This window comes from Phyllostomus hastatus, unplaced genomic scaffold, assembly GCF_019186645.2.
Source record: "Phyllostomus hastatus isolate PE091 unplaced genomic scaffold, TTU_PhHast_1.1 phas_scaffold_555, whole genome shotgun sequence".
NCBI lineage: Eukaryota > Metazoa > Chordata > Mammalia > Chiroptera > Phyllostomidae > Phyllostomus > Phyllostomus hastatus.
The window spans coordinates 6173098-6197282 of NW_025334036.1; the positions used below are offsets into that span (position 1 = coordinate 6173098).

Sequence of the window (24185 nt, forward strand, 5' to 3'; positions counted from 1 at the left end):
CACTGTTTAATAACCTTTGGTTGTAGGTAGCAAGGTTGAGGAAAGCAACAAAAATAGTTGCTAGGAGAAGCAGAGCTTTCTCTGTACTTAATTAGAAGCATATTGGTATTTCTGAAAGTATATATACATACATATATACTGTATGTATACATAGTTTTTCCCAAGGGATGCTCATTGTTTACAAAAAAGATTCCATAGTTTCCATAGTCAGAAGAGTGTCAAGACCTACTACTACATAATATATATTGTGGTGGCTGCCTAAAAGTCCGTTTTACCATTTGGAAGTCGCTCCTAAGTCTTGTTGTAAAGAAACCTGCTTACCTGTTTCCAACCCAAAGTTTTCAAAATTATATATGACTTCATAACTCTGTTCTTCTGTGCATAACTTTTAACAATATCAAGAATTTTTCTTAACGGCAAGTTTGGTTACCAGTCGCTTAGGGCTTCCTTGGCCTGCCTGAGAGAGCCCCTTAGCTTTCCCGTCCGGGGCAGGGCGTCTCACGGGGCAGAGTGGCTGTGCTCCTCTGCGTTCTGGTGCAGACACTTCGCTCACCCTGGGTGAACTTCCACTGTGGTCTTCTCGGTTTCACTGCAAGTCGGTGTAGCCCAGCCCCTGGGATTAGTTCAGGCGTGGCACAGGTGCTCAGCGTGAGGTTTTACGGTTTTTCTGACAGTAAGCCCAGGCCCGAGCACACACAGAGAAGCCAGATTCAGTGAAAACAGCTCCGCCTGGGGCGGGGGTGTGTGTGTGCGTGAGTCACTCGTGTGTGGGACAGGAATCTCTTCCTTACGACTGTGTCTGTTTTGTTGAAAACATGCAGTTTTGTTGAGAGGCGAGGAAATCCTGAAACTCTCTTGTTCTCGAAGTTTCTATGATAAAAGAGACCTGGCAGCACATGAATTGTGAGTTGAAAAATCGCCTGAAGTTGTTGTGTGAAAGATGCTAAACACAAACTATTAATAATAGCCAACCTGGTGTAAAACTTCCTGATGTAAAAATGTACAGCTTGATAACTGAGTGGAAGAAAATTTTATTAGTTGTTCCCAGCAGAGATGGAGAATCTTTGCATTTCTATGAGGAACCACTGAGATAGAAAAATCAATCATGAGATTTATAAGCAGGAAGCAATTAAATTTAGAGATTTTTTTAAAAGAAGAGAATTGTAAAATATTACACATTATCATAGAATTAGTTGAACATACGATTTCACTAAATATAAAGAATAATAAAATATACATCTGACGTACTTTAGGGCTATTCAGGGAACAGAGTTACTGCGAGAATAAATTGATGAGAGAAGCTAAGATACAGGGTGCAGAGGGAAAGACGGTCTGAGGAATGCAGGAAACGGCAGAGACCATGCCGCAGAGACCGATGAGGCCTCTCTAAAGAAACCAGCTCTCAGGATGATCGGAGAAAGTGACGTGCTTCTGTTAACACCCAGGTGGGGAGAAACCCGGTGGGTTCTCAGGACATGGCTGCAGGAGAGGGCAGAGCTGTGTTTCACATTCGCAGCCCCCGGCATAACCTCAGCCACAGGGACGGCTGTTGTGCAGGGCGTTGTCCCCCCATCTGAACCTCGCGGCACACTGTGAGGCCAGAACGGTCATCTCCGTGTCACGCACAGGAAAAAGGATTACAGGTGCCTGAGCCTCCCAGTTAGCGAGCGTGTGGCCCTCGGAATCTCCCATGGTTTCCGTCTGCCCCTCTTCCTGCCTTGCGTGTGGGCTGGAGTCCAGAGTTACATCTAAATTAGAGATTCTCCATGTAATTCGTACTTGGCTTTTAAAGAAAGACTGTTGTGAAATTACACCCAGGTGCTCTCACCGGTGTCAGTGTGGGCATCATTCAGCAGAGCGAAAGGTCACTGGTTCGGTTCCCGGTCAGGGCGTGTGTCTGGGTTGTGGGATCAGTGTCTGGTTGGGGCACGTTCAGGAGAGAACCTCTCTCACATCGATGTATCTCTCCCTCTCTTTCCCCTCTCTCTAAAAGTAAATAAATAAAATCTTTTTAAAAAAAGAAAGAAATGACACCCCAATATCTACCATGTGGTCGTAATACAGGCCAGCGTCCCATCAGAAATAAAGCACCACCAACTAACTGCATGTGTCTCTTCCCTGGCCGACCTGTGAGCCAGGCTGGTGATCTGTTGGCCACCAGGGCAACGACAGGAGGTGCTTCACCTCCTGCGACCGGGTTCTGGACTCACAAGTGGATGCCTTGTGTGTGCCCTTTCACCTGTGCCTTCAATCGCTCGCTCCAAGGCGCTGCTGTTCGGGTGGAAAGCAGAACCACACGCTTTGCCTCACGCGTGGAACTGCTGCCGCGGCGTCGCCGGGGCCAGCACTCCCCGGGCCTCAGTGGCCAGGCCCCTTTCCTGCTTCGCCGCAAGGAGACGGGTCCTTGGCCCCCAGAGAGGAAGCCGAAGTTAGCTCTCAGATTACTTTTATGGGTTAAAACAACAAACTTGCATTAAAGTTGTGACATCTTTTATGTCGGCAAGAGGAGTGTTTCACAGACTCGTTATCAATGACCAATGTTTTTATTACGCACACACACAGGAATACCGTGATTCCCCACGCTGTACTGACAGAGCTTGGGGCCGAGGCCCGCCCACTGCTCCTCCTCGGTAACACTTGATTGGAACCCAGCTATGCTCATCGTTTGTGTATTGCCTGTGGGTGCTGCTTTGTGCTAGGATCTGTCGAGTAGCTGCTGCTGAGGCCATGTTGCCTAGAAGCCTAAAATGTCAACTCTCTGGCCCTTTACAGAAAAAAAGAGCACCCCCCACCCCAGGGTCCTTTGTGTGACTTCAGTCTTCCCTGGGGTCTACCCGCCCTGGGCTGCTTCCACACCTGCTGGCTGGCACGGGCCGTGCTGCGGGGCATGTGGTTTGAGGCTGCAGCTTCCTCTGGGTCCCGGGGACAGCCTGCTGGGGCCTGTCCTCGTGCCCCACAGGGCAGCAGTAAAGGCATCTCCATGCAGACGCTCTTCTTGGACGTTCATTCCGCCAGCGTCACGCTGCTGAAGCCTCATTTCTCACCAGCGCTGTTGAAACGGGGCAGCTTCTTCTCCCTCCGCACTTGGCAGCAATGCCAGGATAGCGTTGCTGGTGGACGGCTCCTGCTCGGGAACCTCCCATGGCTCCCCAGTGACTTCGCACCAAGGGCAGACCCTCGGCATGCCTTTAAGGCCGTTTCATCTGAGACGTCCTCTCACAGCGCTGTGTGGTCACACAGGTGTCTGCGCGCACACACCCCGACCTGACTGCACATTGGAGTCAGCTGGGGAGCTTTGAAACGTCTCGTGCTTGGGCCCAGCTCCCACAGGTTAATTGCGTCAGCGTCCGGGTGGGGTGGGGTGGGGTGGCGAGTGGGCAAGCGCAGGTGATTCCGGTTCAGGTGCAGGCCCCACTGCGCAAGGCAGACTAAGAAAGCAGGAGGGCTCATGGGAGCAGTTAAGCTTTGGGTACTGCGCTGGAGAACCTGGCTTCTTCCTGCATTCCTGATAACCCGGACCCTTGGGAAGGTGAGCAGAGCTCATTTGTACCTGGCCAATAAGGTCTCCGATGCCTCCTGTCGTGAGCCATGGGCGGCAGCAGGAGCTGATGGTCTCTGCAGCTGGCCCGCCTGTACTTCAGCCCAGAAGAGGCGAGCCTTGCCAAAGTGCAGCCCTCCTTTCCCAGACAGGAGAGTGTTTCTCTGTGGCCTGGAAATGAGGGGGTGCTTGCGACTTGTATCTGGCTTTAAAAAACAAGCTCTTTCATCCTGAGCAGGGTGGGTTTGCTGTAGTGGGGGAGTCCAGGGGAGAAGCATTCTCAAAGCGCCGGCCCCCTGATCAGCCCCACCTGCGAGCTTGGTAGACCCGTGCGTTCTCAGCCCCATTGCAGCCCCGCCGAGTCACACGCTCTGAGCTTGGAGCCCAGCAGGCTGATGGCCTCCGGGTGACGTTGCTGCCACCAACGGATGGGAACCACAGCTCTAGGTGGGTGGTGAGTACATCTTGGACCCCTGCAATGCCAGTGGTGCGGTACTCAGCCCCGGGTGGGCATCAGAGACCCAAGAGCTTTCTAAAACCTCAGACTCCTGGACCTCATCGCAGGGTTTGGGAATCGGTAGCTATTTTTTTAACCAGGTGCTCCAGGAGATTTTGAAATGCAGGCTCGTGTTTTCTTGAATTCTGGTAGTAGGGACCTGGTAAATACTGCATGCTTTTAATGATAACTTCATACTCCCTTGGCACAAGGCGAGGACGCTTCCTCTTCTGTGTTCCTCCTGGAGTTCTGTCTCCTCCGTCTCCAGTCAAGATGCTTTCCATCAGTTCTGCTGTGCACTGTGTGAAGACAGCCACTCCCTTTAGCACGCACGTTCCCCATGCCTGGGTTGTTCGCTGCCCCATGAAAGCCACAAGTGGGTTTCGTGGCCCATGCATGCTTAATTAGTTCATCTTCTCGAAGTCGTGCTGTAAGTGACCGAAGACATTGGCCTGTGATCCCATCGATCCACAAAGCATGCTGCGGGTGGGTGTCCCTGAGGCCGAGTCGAGGAGGTGAAGACCCTGCTTCGTCCTGCCGCCCCTGCGGGTCGCCCTGCCGGGGGCAGGTTTGAGGCAGGACAGGAGCCGCAGGCGCGGGCATCAGCAGCTCCCTCTGACAGCGCCGATTATTTTTCCTTTGCCGACAACGGTCTCTATCCCATCCACCTTCTCTGTCATCGTAAATCTCCATACCTGCGTGATAGTTTATGACAGGGCACACCTGTTCAAACGGGGCAGGTGTCACGTTCCCGATGCGCTGCCAAGTGCGGATGTCGGTAAGCCTCGTGGCAGGCATGGAGCAGGGCTGCTGCTCTGACCTCCGCCACCCGCCCACCCTTCCTGCCACTTGCACTGCCCTTCGCTCGTGGTGGCGGTCCCCAGGCTGCAGACCCACCGGACTGCTCGAAGCGACTCGAGTGCACCCAGGGGACCCTGCCGCGACGGGTCCCTATCTGTTTCTGCATCCGGTCTTTTCCGGGCATCTCTCAACACTCGCCACAAAGGCCTGGGTGCAACCGCGAGGCCCCCATCTCCCAGGCAGTCAGGCTGCCTTCTTTGGGGTTCCCCCCAGCACTGCATTGCCTGACGTAGCCTCTGGTGGGACACGCGTGCCATCAGGCTCGTTTGTGTTACGAAGGAGAGGGGCGTGTAAATAAAGCCTGAGTTTTCACTCGCCCGGACCTTTCAGAACATTTGGGGGAGTATTCGAAAGCCATTTTAATGAGTTTCTTTTCTGGACAATTGCAGATACTTGGTGTTTGAAAATAGTGACCTGGCCATGTAAGCGGGGCTGACTGAGTTGTGAGCTGGCCTTGACTGGGTTAGAATGGGAACGGGAATCAGAATCGGAGTGCGGGTGCTGGAGGGGTGTACAGACGTCCCCTCGTAGGTCACGGAGGGGGGCCTGTGCCAGTGTTGGAACAGCGCTCTGCCCAGCTCCTCCGGCGCCAGTGCTGAAGGGCTCCCCACAGTACGTGTGTTCTGGTGTTGGCGTCGCGCAGCCAGCAGAACCACCTGCAGGTCTTCAAGGAAATCGCAGGGCCCGGGCTTTTCCAGACTAATTGGTCAGAAACTGGGAGGGCCCAGGCATCTGAAATTTTCAGTGCTTTCCAAGTGCAAGGGGAGCCTCAGGGCTAAAGGAGTCTGTTTAAATAAATGTGTGGAATAGGGAGTAAGGCTAAGAATCATTTGGGCTGCTGTTTGTTTTTATATTAAAGGCACGTAGAACATCACACGTGTATATTGTGTATGCACGCAGGCATGTGTGCCTGAGCACTGGGGAGGTTGTGGGTGCGTGGGCGTTGACAACAGTGCACGCGTTTATACACCTGGAGGAAGGCTAGATCCATGGGACTCCCCCTCCTCCCCTTCCTTAGCACCGCCTCGACGAGCTGACAGAGCCAGTCTCCCCAAAGATACAATTTTGCCTCTGCCATGCTCAAACTGTTTTGTTCATTTCCATCGCACTGTATTGACTCAGGTCTTTTCTTCTCTTAATTACAGCCCAGCCTTTTTCTCTGCTGGCATTCCTTCACTCTTCCACCCTCCATTATCCACGGGAGTTGTACCTGGTATCACTCCTGTGCTTGAAAAACCTTTGAAGCTCCCTGATGACCTCAGATAAATAAGGGTTACAGCTAGCCCTCACCTGGCACTTACACATACATGTTCTTGACTCCTGACACCGGCCCTAAGAGGTAGCATTCTTATCCCCATTTCACAGATGGGAAGGTGAAAGCACGGGGTGTCTTGTCCAAGGTCGCAGAGTCAGGGTGGGCCTAGGCTTTCTGGTCCCAGAGCCCTGGCCCCGCGCCCCTCTGCTTGGCTGCTCCTCCGCAGGCTCTCCTGCCAGGGGGAGAGAGGCTGCTCCGTGCGGAGGGACTGTGCACACCTTAGTTCTAATCTTCACGTCCATCCTGGTAGGCAGGTGTTACTCTCACTTCATAGGACTCATGGCGTAAACAGGTTAAGTAACTTGACCAAAGTCCCAGAGCCGATAAAGGAACTACTGGGTGGGATTCAGACCAGGTGTTCCTCCGGCCGTGATCTGCGTGGGATGGCCTGATTTCTTCAGGGCGGCACCTGTGGCTCCTTAGGCTTTGTCCCCAGTGCACCTTCCTAGTACTTTCCCTCCCGGTATTAAGTCGGGCCAGCTGACACTGCTCACACCGCCCCCTTGGGGGGAGAGGTCTTCACCACCCAGCTGGGGCTGGGAGGCCTCCCGTGACAGGAGCTGCGTCTTGCTCATGAACCTGTGAGAACCTGCAGACAGCGAGAGAGAAGGGCCGTTCACGTTTTCTCTTCATTCAGGAAGCCCGAAAGTGAAGCATCTCCTCTTGGCCCTGCCCCCAGTGCGGTGTCTGCATCCTCACTCTGACACCCAGTTGCTCGGTTTCCAGTTGGGTTCATGCGCACCTTTCCGCTCGGTGGCATCTCGAGTCCAGGTGTCATGTCTTCCTTGTTCTTTGTCTTTTGTGTCTAGGGCATTTTCAGACCAATAGCAGATATTCAGTAAATATTTGTTAAGCAAGCAGATGTAAGGCAGACAAAAATACAAAGGTGGGGAAAGTCATAAAAATATCCCATCCGGGGGCCTAGGTGGGGCATAGAGCAATAAGGAATGCATTTACCTGGCAGCCTTTGGGGACCGTCTCTACATTGTTTGGAACTCTCCAGAAGAAAGCAAAGAGCTAATGATTAATGAGCTCACATCTGGCTTGTCCATTTTGCCATCCAGGTTTTTGCTTTGTTTTATTGTATTTATTTTCTTCAGTTATGCTGACCTCCTGGGGAGAAGCCCCTGCTTCCTGGGTCCTGCCCTCCCAGAGCAGGCTTCACAAATACATAAGCTGTAGTGGGGAGCAGGTAGAAACTGCCGACTTCTGGACTTCTGTGCTCCTGCAGGATGCACAGGCTCCACATGGCTGTGGGGGAGGGGAAATGGTGCTTCCTGAGTGCTTGCCACTTTCACGACGGCAAGGGGCCAAGAAAACCCTCTTTGCCAGTGAGAAAGTTAGTTCTCTAACTGTGTAACTAGGCCTCCCATACTAAGTAAACATTGTTTTGATTTTTCAGATTTACATCACCCTGCACAGGTAGCACAAACCTCCAGGTGGGAGGGGCGAGAGGGCTAGGTGCGCCAGGAGGCCCGAAGGGGGTTTCCTCCGTGGTGTCCACAGGGACTGACATTGAGATACTGTTTTGCACCTGCAGGTGAGTGTGCTGACCACCCTGGAGCGGAGGTTCAACCTGCAGAGCACCGATGTGGGCGTGATTGCCAGCAGCTTCGAGATCGGGAACCTGGCGCTCATCCTCTTCGTGAGCTACTTCGGGGCCCGTGGGCACCGGCCGCGCCTCATTGGCTGTGGGGGCATCGTCATGGCGCTGGGAGCACTGCTGTCCGCCTTGCCCGAGTTCCTGACCCACCAGTACAAGTACGAGGCTGGCGAGATCCGCTGGGCCGCCGAGGGCCGTGATGTCTGTGCCGCCAATGGCTCGGGTGGCGACCAGGGTCCTGACCCTGACCTCATCTGCCGCAGCCGGACTGCCACCAACATGATGTACCTGCTGCTGATTGGGGCCCAGGTGCTCCTGGGCATCGGTGCTACCCCTGTGCAGCCCCTGGGCGTCTCCTATATCGACGACCACGTGCGGAGGAAGGACTCCTCGCTCTATATAGGTAGGGGTGGCCCCGAAGCTGGGGGCGTGGTTCTCTTTGGGTCTGCACCGTGTTAGTAACCGGGGTGTGTTGACGAAGGAGGGAGAGGTGAGCCCGGGAACTTAGTGTTTTGCCAGAGCACTGGTTCTCAAACTTTGCTTCAAAACTGAGGGGTTTTGAAAAGCTGATGTCTTGAGTTACACCCCAAGAAAATCTGGTGTAGTTGGTCTGGAGTGCAACCTGGCCATAAAGCATGTTTAAAAAGCTCCCCAGGTGATTTCACTGTGCAGAATTTGAGCTCTGTTGTGCTAGAGCATCAGCAGACCTCAAGAGGGAAGGACATGGTCAGGAGGAGTTTTATGCTCATTTATCTGCCCTCCTCTGTGTGCGTGGACGTGGGGGTCTGCACGTTGGCATTGCTATCTTTCAAAGTTGATGACTCCGAGTAATGTTTTTTTTCTGTAATGGAGGTATGTGCTAGAACTGGATATTTTGGAAGAAATAAGGTACGTCTTGAGTTTTTAAAATTATTTTACATTGTATGGGTTCCTGGTACTTTCTGCTGGGAGGACCGAAGTCATTTGCAGATAGGGGTTAAGAAATGTCTATCTAAGCGGCAAATTGTTCCCACAGCGAATGGGGGCATCTGATGTTTGCACGGTGGCACGGAGTCCTTGGTTGCCAGTCCCTGCTTCTGGGCCCTGCTGCACGGGCGATTGTATGGTGAGGGCTGGCGGGCCGGTATCTCCACCCTTTGTTTACCAAGTGTAATTTTGCTTTCCACAAGCTGTTGGATTATATGACACATCCCCAGTCACCGAGCGCTAAGCTTTGAAAATACTCCCGTTCCCAGCGGAAGCTGGGTGCTTTGAGATGCGAAGTTCATTATAACATGGAGCTTTCGGTTACCGCGGCATTTGAGCAGGATTTGACGCAAAGCTTCCCATCTGCCAGGCTGTCAGCATACGCTGCTCGGCCGAGCTCTGTGGGCCTGGAGGGCCTGGAGGTACCGCGCACCTGAATCCTGGTTTTCCTGTGTGCCCTCCCGTCCCAGCGATGGAGTAGATGCTTGTGCTGAACAAATATGTTGCCGATGTATGTTTCTGCCCTCTGGGGACAGGCCCCTGGTCAGAAGGGTGGTACCTGTGAGCCTGGTCATGACCCGACCATGGAACCCACAGTAGAAGAGAAGACTGCTCAGGCCCGAGACGGCGAGTCCTGCTCCCATGTGGTTAGGGGCTTCCACACTGTGCCTGCAGCTGGGCACAGCAGGAGCGGGGTGGTGGCGGGGGAGGAGGGCTAAGGAAATCATTTACATTTTGTTACTTTTGAAGCTTGAGTGACAGCCACCCATGTGACTCTGTTGCAGAGTAGGACATGGGCCACAGTGTGGATCCAAAATAGTCTCCTGAAGTCCAGCCAGACAGTTGGCCTCTGACTTGATGAATGTCACCCTAGGATCTGGGAGAGATGTTTTCTGGCAGTGATAACAGCCGGCAGATAAATCAGAGCACAGAGAAGGAATTGGAGAGTAAAAAGCTGAGTTCTTGTCTCCGATGATAGAATTAAGTAGAAAAATGTCTCCCCAGAATCTCTCCTCAAGCAATAGCAATGCTAAATCACCTCTGCTTGGGGCTTCCCGCCCAGAGCGGCAGACTCAGAACCAGCTTCTGGAAGTCTTCCCTGACGAGGTGGGCTGCGGTATTTCCCTGCACTGGCTGGGGCCTGGCTTGTGTGTGCAACGCTTGAGGATGAGGAGGCATTTTGGTTTCTGGCGTGGGAGGTGGAGGCGTGGGCAGAGGGGCCCTCTCCAGTCCTGAGCTCTTATCTGTGGGATTTGCAGTGGGTCTTTGTTACAAAGAACGTTTCAGCCAAGTATCTCCTCGGACACCCTTTTCTTCTGTGGTGGTTAAGCAGTCAGAGAACATCTGCTATTCGCAAGGAGCATGGACATCTTGGTAGCTCTGGTCCATCTGGCCAAATTCCAAATCATGACAGCACAGAGCCAGGAAGATGGGCACTCCGAGTGCGTCCTAGATGGTTTCATGGGCCCGTGTTTTCAGGGGCCAGCAGAGAGCAAGCATACTGCACAGCCTGGCCTCACTAGGTGGCCTTTTATTCCGTGCATGGTTTGGATTCTCCAGGAGCAATTTAAGAAGGCCATAGTGTATGCAGAACGTAACTGGTTCATTCATTCATTGTACAGGTCGTAAAAAAGCGTTAGTGATCATGAGACTATTTTAGCATTCATCTGCTGTAAAAGGGAGCTACTTCTGAAGCCACTAAATTTGCTTTGGGAAGTATTCGGGGGAGCCCAGCGAACAGAATCAATGTGAATTATGGCCTCTTAACTCCCTGCAGAGAGGAGGAAAGTCTGAAAGGACTGGTGCTGGGAGTGTAGATGTAAACGTGTACCCATTGGGTGGAATAGCAGTGTGCCTCCAGGTTCCAGCTCCTGAAAAGCTGGTTAAGATAGAGAGGCCCGTGACCAGCCAATTGGTCATACGCCAAAAATTTGGAGTGCGGATTGGAGACTGAGAGGATTAGAAATGTGGCGTGCGTCAAACACAGCTCGTTCCTGGCGGGTCCTTTGCGGGGGAAGGCAGCAGGGAAGGGGCTGAAAGCCGTGCAGAGCCTGGGCTGCTAGTCACTGGTGACGAGACCTGCCCCCGAGCCGCTTGCACGGTGGTCGCTGGGTGGGTGCCCGCTGCACGTCTGTGGCCCTGTCATTGACCCCGCTCCGACTCGGGGGAAGTGACACGAATTGAGTCGAGCTGATGTTTTCCACTGAAATGACTATTTGCTTTGGCCTCTGTGGCCAAGCCACTGCCAACTCCTAGATTCCTTGATGGGCCATTCAAAGGGGCTTCTCTGGCTGGCACCGCTATGTGGCTGCTGCTTCCCAGCGTGGGGAGGGAGCCAAGGGAGCTCATTACCAGGGGACAAAACCCAGTGAGTGGGGACATGGCTCTGCTGGCACACTTTCTGCTACAGCACAGTGGTGGAGCCAAGCCTCACGGTACGGCTAGACAGTGGCCCGTGGGTGACACGTGACAGACATTCTTCCTAGAGGGACCATTGGGCAGAGTGGCAGTAGAAGCTGTTTGATGAGTGGGTCCAAGAATTGACCCTTTGGGAGTCTCCTCATGCCACCAGTCCATTTGGTGACCTTCCCTTAGCCCAGTTTTCTTGGCCGCTCTGTTCCTCCAAGTTCAAAACATGGCATACGGAATTACAGGCGAGAACGGGCAGCTGATGTCACGGGCCCACTGTGCCCTTTTGGTAGGCTGCTCAGTCAGTGGGTTGGTTCTGATCTTTTTCTTTGAGGAGGGACAAGCCAACATGGGAGTGTTAAAGATTTTGAAAATAACTATTTCTAGTTAAAAAGCATTAACACCGTTGACATCTTGGGAAGTATAGAGAAAGATTAATTAGAAAATAATTACTCTTAGCTTTGTGATTGTATGAAGTCTTTTTTTGTGCACTCGTGTTCTTTTCTAGAAAAAATTGTTTATAAGGAGCAGTGCTTTGCAATTTTATTTCTCTTAATATTTCATGAGCGTTTCTCCATGTCACTAAATATTGCTCTTTGACGTTACTTCTGCATATTTACTATTCCCTCATGAGCATATACCTTAATATTTAATGGCCTGTACTGTTAAACATGGGTTTTTCAAATTTTTGCTGTTATAAATGAAGCGGACGGGTAAACTACGCTTCTGGGAGGTTAGGTAACTTGCCTGAGATGACCTAGCTCGGTGGGGCTGGGCTCCGGGATGCGGCTGGGCTCCGGGATGCGGCTGGGCTCCCGGTCCGGGAGTGGCGTTTCTTTCCAGCTGCGTCTGAATCCTCTTGCAAGGCTGGGGCAGAGGATGGGTCCAAAGGGTTAGGTGCAAGGCAGGGCATTCCATGAGACAGCCTGAGTACCTCAGACCATAGACATTACAGGAGCCAGAAGCTGGGAGGAGGGCAGTGTGTCTCAGATCTGCGGGCAGAGGTGCTGTTGGAATAGAGAGTGGGCGCCACTGCCAGACAGAGAGCGGGGAGTGGGAGGGAGGAGGCGTGTGGTTGCAGCTCACAGCTCCGGTCCGGGTTCCAGAAAGAGGCTGCGCCCTGACTCCAGGGCTTCGAGGAGAGGGGCACAGATCAGAGCTGCGGCCTGTGGGGGCAGCGGGCGTGCTCCGTGTTCTGCTCCCCTCTCCAGAATTGTGGGCATTGGACCCCACGTGGCTGGTCATTCTGTTTCTGAACACGGGAGCCATTAGGAAACTGTGTTTATGTTGTGTTAGAAGTCCGTCTCCTTACCACTTCCTGCAGCTGGCTCTGGGTCTGTCCTCCGGGCCCACCCTGGAAAAGTATGATCCCTCTTCTGTATTTTGATAACTCCTCACGTGGCTGCACCAACCTCACACGAGTGTAGGAGAGAACACCCGAAACTTACCTCTGTGCTAGGACCTGTGTTCCTCGATGATATGGTTTCCTGCCTCACTTCAGCCACCATTGCCCTCTTGAAAATGGTGCCGAGGCCTGGGGAGCGTGCTGTCGGGGGACAGAAGCCAGAGGACTGAGTGTGGGGACTGCTGTGGTGTGCTGGGCTGCCAGCGCAGGACCCCCAAGACCGGGTGGTTCCAGCAGTGGACGCTGAATTTCTCACCGTTCTGGAGGCTGGAAGTCCAAGATCAAGGCATCCGTAGTGCTGGGTCCCTCTGAGGCCTCTCCCTTGGGCTCACAGGTAGGGCCCTCTCCTCCCCGTACCTGGGTGTGGCCTTCCCTCCGTGTGCACGTGTCCCTGCCGCCGCCGTGTGTCACAGTTCCTCTTCTCGTAAGGACACCGGTGGCATTGGGTAGGACCTATTCACGTGACCTCATTTAATCTTCATTACCTCTTTAAGGCCCCGTTTCCAAACACGGTGCAGTTACATTCTGAGGGTTCGGGCATTAACATGTTAGTTTTGAGGGGACACGATTCAGCCCTTAACAGGGGCTACGGGACCAGGACCAAACCAAGCCAGGATAACTGTCTCTTTCGTTGTCACTTTTCTGTAAGAAGCTGCATTGTCACGTTGGTCAGTCAGTCGGTAGGTTTTTCAAGGTATCCAAGTAGTTATTGGAGGATACAGGGTGTTTTTTACTTTCTATTTTGAAATGATTATAGAATCACGAGTTTTTTTAAAAATGTAGAAAAGTCCCCTGTGCTCTTCATCGACTTTCCCTCAGTGGTAACATACTGCATTACCCTAGTACACTATCAGAACTGGGAAACCATACCTGGTAATCCGTGGAGTTCATTCAGATTTCAGCAGTTTTATGTGCATTCAGTTGTATATCTCTCTGCATGTCTGTGTAGTTCTGTGCAATTGTATAACATGTGGATGATGTTTTAAAAATGCAGAATAGGATTAACAGAACAGGAAATGCTGATAGGATTTGAGCAAGGCAAGTGTACATGGATAACACACACGTACAACACTGACACGTGCAACACTGACACGCATGTGCAAAGGTAGAGACAGAGAGAGAGAGCGAGCTGTAGGTGGAATGGGACCTGGCCAAAGGAGAGCAGCTCTTTGAGGGGGTCTTCTGTGGGGACCGTCTGCCTCCCCAGGAAGAATGGGACCTTTGCAGATGTCCAGACACACAGCAATTGCTCCAAGTCAGGAGACACATATATTAGACGTGGATGGGTCACGCTTTCTTTGTTACTCCTGTTGTCACCTAGTGGAACCCTCTGTGTTCCAGTTAATGATGCAAAGAGAATTATTCTCAGAATTCATCTGCCAATTGCGTGTTTAAGGCAAACATCACCATAATACCAACCAGCAACCAGAGAGAACCAAATTTCCCTTCAGAGCACCGGGAGCCCAGAGTTATTTTGCTACTGATGAGTTTTTATTTTAACTTGACATTGGGTAAAATGTGTTTTAACTCTCCAAAGAGTGTGGGTTGGGTATGGATCAAATACACGGTGACTGCATTTCATCTGAAAAAATAATTAAAAAGCTGTCCCTCATGGGAGCAAGCATAGCTTATTATATTCTTGCAACTTCATTGATATTGAAGTTTCCCTCATTAATTTTTTTTCTAAAATTAATGACACTGTAAAATCGGTCAGTTTGTTCTGGCTGTGTTCCATCCCCGCTGGTCACATGCCACTGTCAGTGTGCTTTAGCAGCGTGCTAGGCAACGTGCATGTGGCTCTTATCTGGCGATTCCAGGTTTCCCGGGCTGGTAGGTGCTTCTCATTCATTTTCAGCTGCTCGTAATTCATGCCCCGTGGTTCATGGAACCACTGCTGTGCTCCCTGCCTGGGTGACTTGGGACAAGACTCCAAACTTGGGGTCCGGAGTCCTTACAGCCTTGGGATTCAAATCCTGGCTCCTCTACAGACCTGCCACTGGGGTTTTGGACACATTTCCAGTTGATCTGACTCTGTGTCCTTATCAGGAAAAACAAAGGCTGGGATCTACCTTGCAAGGCTTTTGCCTAGGAGTCTTTTACATCAGACACCCTGTCTGTGGTAAAGATCATTAAACACCGTCCTGTTCATCTTAATGTTCCTGTCACCTCCATTTCCAGGAGTAGAAAGTAAGGCAGGAAGAAGTTATTTAAACACGCAGGCAGGTCTTTGACAAGAGCAGTTAGATCCTGATTTTCAGCCTGGGAGAAAACCCATCTAGGAGATCTGAGAATAGCAACCTCTTCAGTTCTAAATTAAATCAGCAGGGCTCTCCTTTGCCTGCAGACCACTTCCTGCAGCTCAGCTCAAAATACACAAACTGCTAGTGTTATCCCGGGCAGCAGGCTACCTGGTTTACACATTATATCTGGAGGCACCCCAGGACATGCCCATTGCCCCAGTGTGATACACTGCGTGGCCTTCTGGGTTCCGATACATTGCTTTTGAATATTGGTGCAATTTTTTAAAAGAACGTATTTTCATTTTAGTAAAGTTGTAAAAAACAAAAACATAAGAAAATTTAAATAATTTACAATCTAGGTACCCTATAGTATATACTGTCACTAATTATGTGTTTTATTCCAGCCCTTTTTCCTTTGTGCATATTTTTTACTTAGTGGTTTTTATGAATTGATATATTGTAAACTTTTTTTCAGATAATTGCATATGATTTTGTTCATCTAGAAATGCTGGCATTTGCTTGTTGGACATTTGGGTGATGAGAACATCTTTGTGGCTGTAGCCTTGTCCACATTTGCTGAAAACTTGAAGAGCTTGGGTCAGTTCGGGCAGATTCAGTGGGAGCTGCAGAACAGCCATTTGGCTTTGCTGTGACTTCTGGAAGAGAAATGAGCGAGGCCCCAGGGTGTCAGGAAAAGAGGCTGGGCCGGCCCTGACTGCCAGTGCCCTTGTGTCGTGACCTCGCCCCCACCTGCCGCGCAGGGGCAGCAGGCCTAGGTGCTGCAGGGCTCAGCTAGCCCATGAGAAAGGCGGACTGTATGAGGCTGGAAGCATGGGTCCTTGCCTCGTCCTTGGCCATTTGTTGCCTGGTGAAAATGAAAAGTCAGACGTGACAGACACTCTGATTTTTAAGAGTCTAGAAATCCCTATTTTTCAAATGGCCTCCATTGCCTACTCATTGGCATCTTCTGCAGGCCCTCTGTGGGTCAGCGACATGTCAGCCAGCTCAAACACATCGGTGGCTTGTCATTTTGGGCTCTGAACTCTAGACCATCGATTTCAGATTGCATTTGTCTCTTGACTAGCAAATAAGGAAGAAAGGAGGAAAGGAAAGCAGTTGCACATCCTGAGTGCCACAGCCAGAACAACTAGTATTTCCCAGTGCCCTGGGCTTGGGTTGGGGAAGGAGGGCGAGCTCTTGCGCAAACACAGGACACAGTGGCAGAAAGGAATGAATGCCTCCCGCTGAGTGAGCCTCCCGGGGTGCTGCTCTGGTTGGAGCTTCGCTTCCTGTCCCATAGGAATGGGAATTTCCGAGTGGAGAAGAAACCAAGTCATTTTTCCAAGCTAAACATGGCCAGATAAAGAAAAATGCCACTCACAGCTTCCTGGGGGGGGGGCGCTGGGGATGGATTGGAATCCAGAAACCAAGACCATCTGGGGTTTGTTGGGCCTGTGGATGTTTACTGCCTGTTGAGAGTATCCTTGCTAAGGGATTTTAGAGCCCGTCATTGAAGTGCTTGGTGGACAGTGTGTACGACCGGAGGGGTGCAGGCTAACCCAGAGAAAATTCACGGGAAAGATGGAGACACACACGAGGGAGCTTTTTTTCTCTGTAAGATCCTCAAAGACAATTGCTGATGATTCCTTTATCACCAGCCTCTTACTGTACCTGTAGTGAAAGCAAACCCGTTTTATTTTTCTTTCCAACGGTAACACAGGCGTTCTTAAATTAAAAAGACGCTGAGGTATTTTCCTGAACAACACACATATTTTTCCTTTAGATTATTTCTAGACCATTTACTTCTCTTTTCTGAGGGAGAACAGTCTTGGCTTGATTTTCTTTTCCCCTTCACCTGCAAGATGCATTCTGTGAGGGCGGACCCTGGGGATGGTCGGTGCCTATGGAGGGCTGGGACTTGCTGCCGTGACCCCTGGGGCTGGAGGTCAGAGGCCTTCTCTCCAGTGGGCAGTGAGTTCTTCATGGCTAGAGAGTCCTTTAGTGTCAGAACGCCTCGTGTAAGAGTCTTCGTGTGGACGTTTGCTTTTGTGTGTCCAGCACCTTGTTTTCTCCACTGGGAAACTGCCTTCTCTGATCCCAGGTGGGCGCTGCGGGCTGCAGAAATGATCGTGTGGCCCAAGCATGGCCAACCAGGTCACAGAAGGGCTCCGGTCAGGAACGATGGGCAAAAGGAGTCAGAGTCCACCCCAAGGTTTTAAAGATGGGCTCAGAGAGAGGGAAAGAGGTCACTTTCTCTTCTAGGGCCGTTAGCTGTCAGAACTCTGAATGACCAATATTCCAGAGTCCATCTTTGCTGCCACAGACTGAGAACTTGACCCAGAAATGAAGATAGTGCAAAGAAAAGTAGACCTGGGGGGAGAGAGGGCAAGAGATCCAGCTGTGCCTGAAGCTAGCACTGGCCCTTAGAATCCCAGTGAATTGAACACATCAGTTATCCTTCCCCGCACTTACAGCCATCAGGATCCCGCCTGATCAGGCTCATATGCCCTATCACGTCATGTGAGTTTTGGACTGGGCTGCTTTCATCTGGAGCCTTGACCAAGCTTCTTCCCAGAGGGAGCAGTGTTTTTGTCCAGGGAAATGCAGGTAAGGCAGCTGTCCTCCGGTCCCAGTGCTAACACTGTTACATTATCAAGGTACCCACTCATGATACGCTAAAGAACTGAAGAACTCCTGACCCTCTGCAATAAAAATGATTAGGTTGGGAGTTCTGGCTAGTTCTTCATTTCATTATTTCATAGACATTTAAGTTGCAGGACAGGGACCGAGAGGCCAAAAGTACTGCCCCCTCCACTTTCTGCCTACCCACCAAAACCAAACAAAAGTAGTTAAAAATAACCTGTTGGCAAGCTCTGTGCAGGAAGAGTGTTTAAATAGCAAATGGCTGTGTGGGCAGAAGAGTGTCGAGCATGCTCAGTGTACTCAGTCGTGCTCTTCGATGAATGGAAAGAACATAACCAAGCCCGGCCTCCTTACAAAACGGCAGCTGCCACGCTACTCGAACTCCCTCGAAGGACGTCACCCTGACAGGAGTGGGTAGGCCACATGAACCTGCTCCTTCCCCAACTTGACTTTGCCATTTCATTTCTGCCCAGCCGTGTGTGTGAGCACACAAGCAGACAAAATCTGGAGATGCCACTCCTAAAAAGTTAAGTGTAGTCCTTGGGCCTGGGATACAGGAATGTACCTTAAAAATGTTTGGAGAAATCAAGCCACTAAGTAACTGCGGTCCTTAAGCTAAAGGTGGTAGCATGTGTGTTCGGGGAGGCCCACAACCTTCTAAAAGTGCGTGGAGATGTCTGTGTGCTCTCGTGGGGAAGCTTTCACTGGAGTCTCTAAGAGGGTCATGACCAACAGAAGGTTAGAACCACACAGAGACCTTATGTTGGGTAGACCCTGATGACCCGCATCTTGGGGTGAGATAAGCCAGGAGAGTTGAGGTGGTAGGCCGTTCGGAGTGGCAGATGGCGTCTGGGGACTGGAATGTTGTGCGCAGCTCAGCTCTCAGCTCGGTCTGCTCCCTGGGGAGCCGCTGCGCTTACCACAGGAAGCATCTGCGCGTCACTGAGGCCACTGTGGATGAAAAGTCAGGATGCGTGCTCAGTGCGCTGGAGACAGAGACCCGCTCAGCCCTGCCCCCCACAACTCCTTTGGGGCTGAAATTTTCCATCCCTTCTTTCAGCCCAACTGTGGGTGTTTTGGATAATATTCAGCAAATTTTCTGGGCTGGTTTGAACTGATGCACAGATAGGAAAATCAAAACTTTTATTTTTGGCTCTAAAAGTAAAAACATTTTAAAAATGCACTTGGATCATTAATAGAATCTGAACTCTCAAAGTCAAAATTTTCCATGTGTTCTTACTAAGAAAAATGCTCTTTAGAGTAATTAAAAACCAAACCAATAGGCAGAAAGTTGTGAAGGACACCCCCACCCCCACCCCCGGCCCAAATCATCAGGGTACATGAATAAATTCGGCAAGCCTTTCATGGGCAAAACTTCTTATCCCGACCTTTTGGGGGTAGTTGCTGCACTGCATGGAGAAACCTCTTTCTTGTCTTTGCCAGTTACTGGTGCCTCCTGTTCCAGGCGTGGGAGGTGCAGGGGGGCTGGGGTTAGGCCATCCTAACCTTTCTCCTCGGGAAGTGCTTTGCTTCTTTTCTCTCCAACGTTCTGTGCATGCGGTGTAAATGAATGCAATTTCCCACTGCTTCCCTTTCTGAGCAAGGCCTATGAGAACAGTCACATTTGCCCACCTGCCTTGTAGGTTGTTAATGGACTTCACAAAGGGAATTTGGGTTCCCAGCAAGAGACCTCATTAACACAGCAAGGTTCTAATAGATTCTAAAATGTTGTACGGACACTTGGAACCTTTTAAAGCCCACTGGTGTCTATTCTTGGATCTGAATCATTTCATCTACGCCAGCCTCAGTCTGTACATTTGTGTCATGGGGGAAAGAACTTGTCTTGATCCAGTCAGATCAGCTGGGTTGGTTTAGATCCATGACAATAACGACTGTGACTCTGTAGCTGAAGACAGGAGTCAAAGGCCATCAGGCTGTATAAAGAGCAAATGTCTCCCACCTTGGCGTCTTTCATTGTTTAACATTGGCCTTGTTACCGGTTGGGAGCACGTGCTTAGTTTTAGGATTCATTGCTGTCACAGGAAAATTGAACATCCGTCTGCTTATTTAGACAGGTGCGTTAAGCACCTGTGGTTTTGAGTAATGTCCGTAGTGACTTTGAATATACCAGCTCTGTTTATGGGGTCACTGGTGTGTGACGGTCTGAGAGTGGGTGCTCTGCATGTGGTCTCTCTCTCTCTTGCTCTTCAGAAAGGCCATGGTGATGGGGGTTGTTCCTCCCACTGCACACATGAGGAAACCAAGGTCTGAGGGAGGTTAAACAACTTGTCCAAGGTCAGACAGCTAGTTCGTGGCAAGGCCTGGATCACCATCCTGGTCTCCGTTATCCCACAGACTCTATCTCTTCCACTTATGCTTCCTCCCTTCCCCATCCTTAGACACGGTTATGTCCCCACCAGGATACTACAGGACCCCAGTGTGCTGTGCAGAATATTCAAAGTAGTGTAACCCAACTACCTAATTACTTCTCTCGCTTTCTCTCTCGCTCTCGCTATGTCTCCCCCACACCCCATACTAATAGAGCTGTTTGCTATTTTAGCAGTAAAGGATGTGTTTCTAGGTGATGTGTTTCTAGGGCAGGCCAGGACTGGTGGGTGTAAGGTCCTCGGGGCCTGGCTTTCCCATGGGAGTTTTTAAAATTCTCATCAGATAAAGCTTTGCTCCTCCAGAAAACCCACGTGAATTGTTTTCATAATCTCCCTGGGGTGGAGTGCTGTCACTGCATTTCAGGCCCAGTCGCATTTAAATGGCGTACCTTCATGGCTGTTAGGCAACTTGGACTTGAGGTTTTTTTCACTCCCAGGCTTGGTGAAGCTGACTGTACAACCTAATAGGCCACAGCTGGGACAGAAACGATAAGAAGGCAGGATGAGAACACACAAGAAAGAACACTTATAGAACAAGTAGAAATCAAAAGTTAAAATAACTCCCTAGGTCTTTCCATACAGGAAAACAATCAGCCTCCACCGAGTGTTTAGCCCTGAGGTGTTCGGAAGACCTTCAAAATGAACTTGGTTAGTGGAAGAAGGTGCTTATGTGGGATTAGAGGTTGGCAAAGACTTCCTTAAAGATTCCTGGTGCGATGTCCAGGTAGCTGAACACTCTTACCTGTATATGTGTTTAAGTCACACTTTCCCAAGACCCTGTTGGTGGCCAACAACAGCTGACCGTCTCCTCCTGGTCCCCCTGGGGGAATGGAAGGAGGATTCCGGGGGCAGAACCTGGGTGCGAGTGACCAAGGACTGTTGAGGCAAAGTTGGCAGTTTGGAAGACCGAGCTCCTCTGGCTCATGACTATGGATCCGTATTCCCGCTTTTAGTTTTATAATTTAAATTTTTTAAAATTGTGATAAACACATAACATGAGATTGACTATCTTAACCATTTAAAAAATGTACAGTTCAGTAGTGTTAAGTATATTCATTGTTGTGCAATAGATCTCCAGAATTCTTTCATCTTGCAAAACTGAAACTCTGTACCTATTAAAACAACACCCAGCCCTTGGCAACCGCCATCCTACTTTCTGTCTTTATGGATTGGACTACTCTGGTTACCTCATAAAAGTGGAGTCATCCAGGATGTGTCTTTTTGTGTCTGACTTATTTCACTTAGCATGTGTTTCCAGGGTTCATCCATGTTGTAGCGTGTGCCCGACACGCTTCTTTTTGAAAGGCTGATAATAGCCATTTGTATGCATACCCCTCATTTTATTTATCCGTTCACTTCTTGATGGACCCTTGGATTGCTTCCACGTCTTGGCTGTTGCGAATGGTGCTGCAAGAACATTCGTGTGCAGTGTATTTCAGGCTTGTCAAAAGACGTCTCTGCTTGGGTGTCCTGGAGTGCGTAAAGTTCAGTCAGTCCAAAATTCAAGTTCTTGATTTCTTCCCAGTGTTGCTTTCTCATTGCCTGTCCTTTCCCGCCCAGCCCCTGCATTTGGAAGTCACTGCCTCTTTCTGAAGAAGGTCCCTTGTGTCTGGCTCCCTAGTGCCCTCTACACCTTGCTTCACTGCCCCAGGCCAGGCCGTCTCCGCCCCCTCCCCTGGATGATTTCCCCACCTTTGAGGAGTCTGATCATGCCCAACCTGGCCTGTCTTCAAGCTGTCTTCCACATTGCCACTGCTCCAGAGCAGGCCCTGAACATGTATGAACCTGGAGACATGCACATTGTTCTGGAACCTTTGTTACGAAAGTACAAAGGCATCTTCCTGGTATCTAATTGAAATTTATTATAGGCCCAGTGAACAGTGGCAACATGGGGTTGTATAATAATATAATGCATACATTTAAGATAATAGCACTATAGTTCTGAGAATTAAAATAACTTCTTTTTAACAGAGATTTGTTAACTTAATTGTCTACATTTAATCCATTCACTCATTGATTTAACAAACGTTGAGAACTTATACCATGTGTCAATCACTGAGGGTACGTGGATGAATCAGACCTGTCACCCTGCTGTAAGAGTAATAATATCAGCAAACGTTTATGGAGCACTTGTGTGGGCCAGAGACTGGGCAGAGTTCTCTAGATATGTTATCTGGTGTGATTCTCTTTGAGTTAGGTTTTAATGTCTACTTTTGAAGGAAGAAAAGGGACACCGATTGAGTAACCTGCCCAGTAAAGAACACCCGGGGGGCGGGTCCCAAGCCCAGGGGGTTCCTTTTCCTAAGTGATGGTGTGTTCCTCTGCCTCCCAGTGAACTATCAGTGGCTGTCATAAAAAGCAAGAGACTGAAGCGTATCGAGGGCAGAATGCAGCAGCAGCAAGCTAATGGGAACCTGCACATGCATTTGTAGCCGTAGAGCTGGGGAATATCGACTGCGTGCTCAGGAATACAGTACAAGTGTGAGTAATGACTCAGGGCCTTGGAAAGAGACATGCTGTCTTCCAAACCATAGTGCTGGTGGAGAGGAAAAGAAAACAACATTCTGCATGTTCTCAAAGCAAGGACTCGTGTAAACTCCATTTTTCATAGATGTCACATGCTGTTCCCCGATGCGATGCATTATTCGGGCAAGGAAATAACTCGACAAAGCCTCTCACCCCAGGCTCAGAAGAGGCCATGCTTCTGAACGGGATGTCTGGGAGAAGCATTTTCAGAATTGGGGCATTCACAGCTGGGGTGATTTCCTGTGGGTCACAGAGAGCCAGCTTGAGAGGGGCCACCTGGCACTGTGTGTGTGTGTGTGTGTGTGTGTGTGTGTGTGTGTGAGAGAGAGAGAGAGAGAGAGAGAGAGAGGTGTGGAAACTTGGAGATTATCACACAAAGACAGCATGTTCTTTTAAGAGTGCATTTTGCTCCTGCTGGAGACTATTAAGCAAATAACCCATGAGCATTAAGCAGGTTTTTAATTTAAAGTCACGGTGGAAGAGTAGGTCCCCCCACTTGCCGTCTGCAATGGCAGTGACTTAGCTGTGGGTGGCAGAAGCCTCCCTTGGTCAAGTGCGCGCCCTGTGCCAGGCACGGAGCTCAGCGTTCCCCTTCACGTTTTCTCGTTTCGTCTCCATCATGACCATTGTGCAGAGCAGGGAACTGAGACTCAGCAGAATTAAGGACCTTGTCCACAGGCCTCTTAGTGATAAGAGCTCAGCACGTCTACTGATTGTGTCTGGCCCCAAAGTAGAGATTTTTTGGAATAATTGTGTGTTACAGGACCTTTGAAACCTATCCAGAAGTAGAAAGGAGAGTCGAGTGAAGCTCAGGGTGCCCATGGACCAGAGAGTTCAGCGAGGGGCCTTTCCTGTTTCCTGTTTACCTCCCCCTAACCCATCTCTCATCTCCTTTATTTCACACATGGAGTTTTAAAGAGCTCAGATGTATCATTTTGTCTGCAAATAGTTAATATTTCTAAGAGATAAGGACTCTTTAAAAACATAATCACAACCCCATTGTTGTGCCTGAAGAATTAGTAGTAATTTCTTAGTACTGACAGATATATACTCAGTGTGTGCGTGCTTGGCACCCCTGGCAAGATGTGTAGGAGTGTGGAGATCCACAAAGGATTGCTTCTCCCATAATTTTTTTTCACCCATCGCAATCGTTTTAGAGTAAAGAGTCCAGTTGGGGGTGTCCTATACCATTTCTTTGACAAATTACTGCTTTTAAAGACTTTTCCAATATTCCTTGACATAGTTACCCTAGGTTTTGTAGTTCTTGGGTTCTACCTATAGTAAAAAAAACAAAGCCACAAAGCCACTGAGATCGCTTTTGAAGGCCACTCTCAATACATTTTAAAGCCTCACTGTGCCTTTTTCTTTGCTATTTGTGACAGGTAACATTTTAAAGCCAGCCAGAGGGATGAGGTTGACAAGCATCGATCAGTTCCATTACTACATAATAGGAGGTTGTTTTTTTAATTTCCTTTTCTGTTCCCTGGCTGAACTTCTTTTCAATGGGGAGTCCAGTTTCTCTTGCCAACGATTTTCTGTGCTTTTCTCAATTACTGCCCTTCCTCAGGCCCCGATTATAACATCACTTTTTCACAGTAATGCGTTGGGCTTTGAATGGTAACACTCACGGGAGGTAGCCTTCTCCCGCAGTTTGGCGTCCTCGATAAATTTCCTGAACGGGTTTCTTATCTGAAATAAGAAGTATTAAAGGCCCAAGCCCCCTGTGTTTGATGGCAAAGAGTGGCCTTCTAAGTTAGGAGAGGAGAAAGCTGTATAACGAGCTTTCGTAAATGTGG

The 24185-nt window shown here is 50.0% G+C and overlaps 1 protein-coding gene across 2 annotated transcripts in view; it reads left to right on the forward strand.

Annotated features, from left to right (window-relative positions):
• The window catches only part of SLCO3A1 (solute carrier organic anion transporter family member 3A1), a 200865-nt gene that overhangs the window by 40634 nt on the left and 136046 nt on the right, over window positions 1-24185 (forward strand). For both annotated transcript variants that reach the window (XM_045824914.1, XM_045824913.1), the window contains exon 2: window positions 7751-8216. In XM_045824914.1, coding sequence (XP_045680870.1) covers window positions 7751-8216 — 466 coding nt within the window. The remainder of the gene's footprint in view (window positions 1-7750; window positions 8217-24185) is intronic.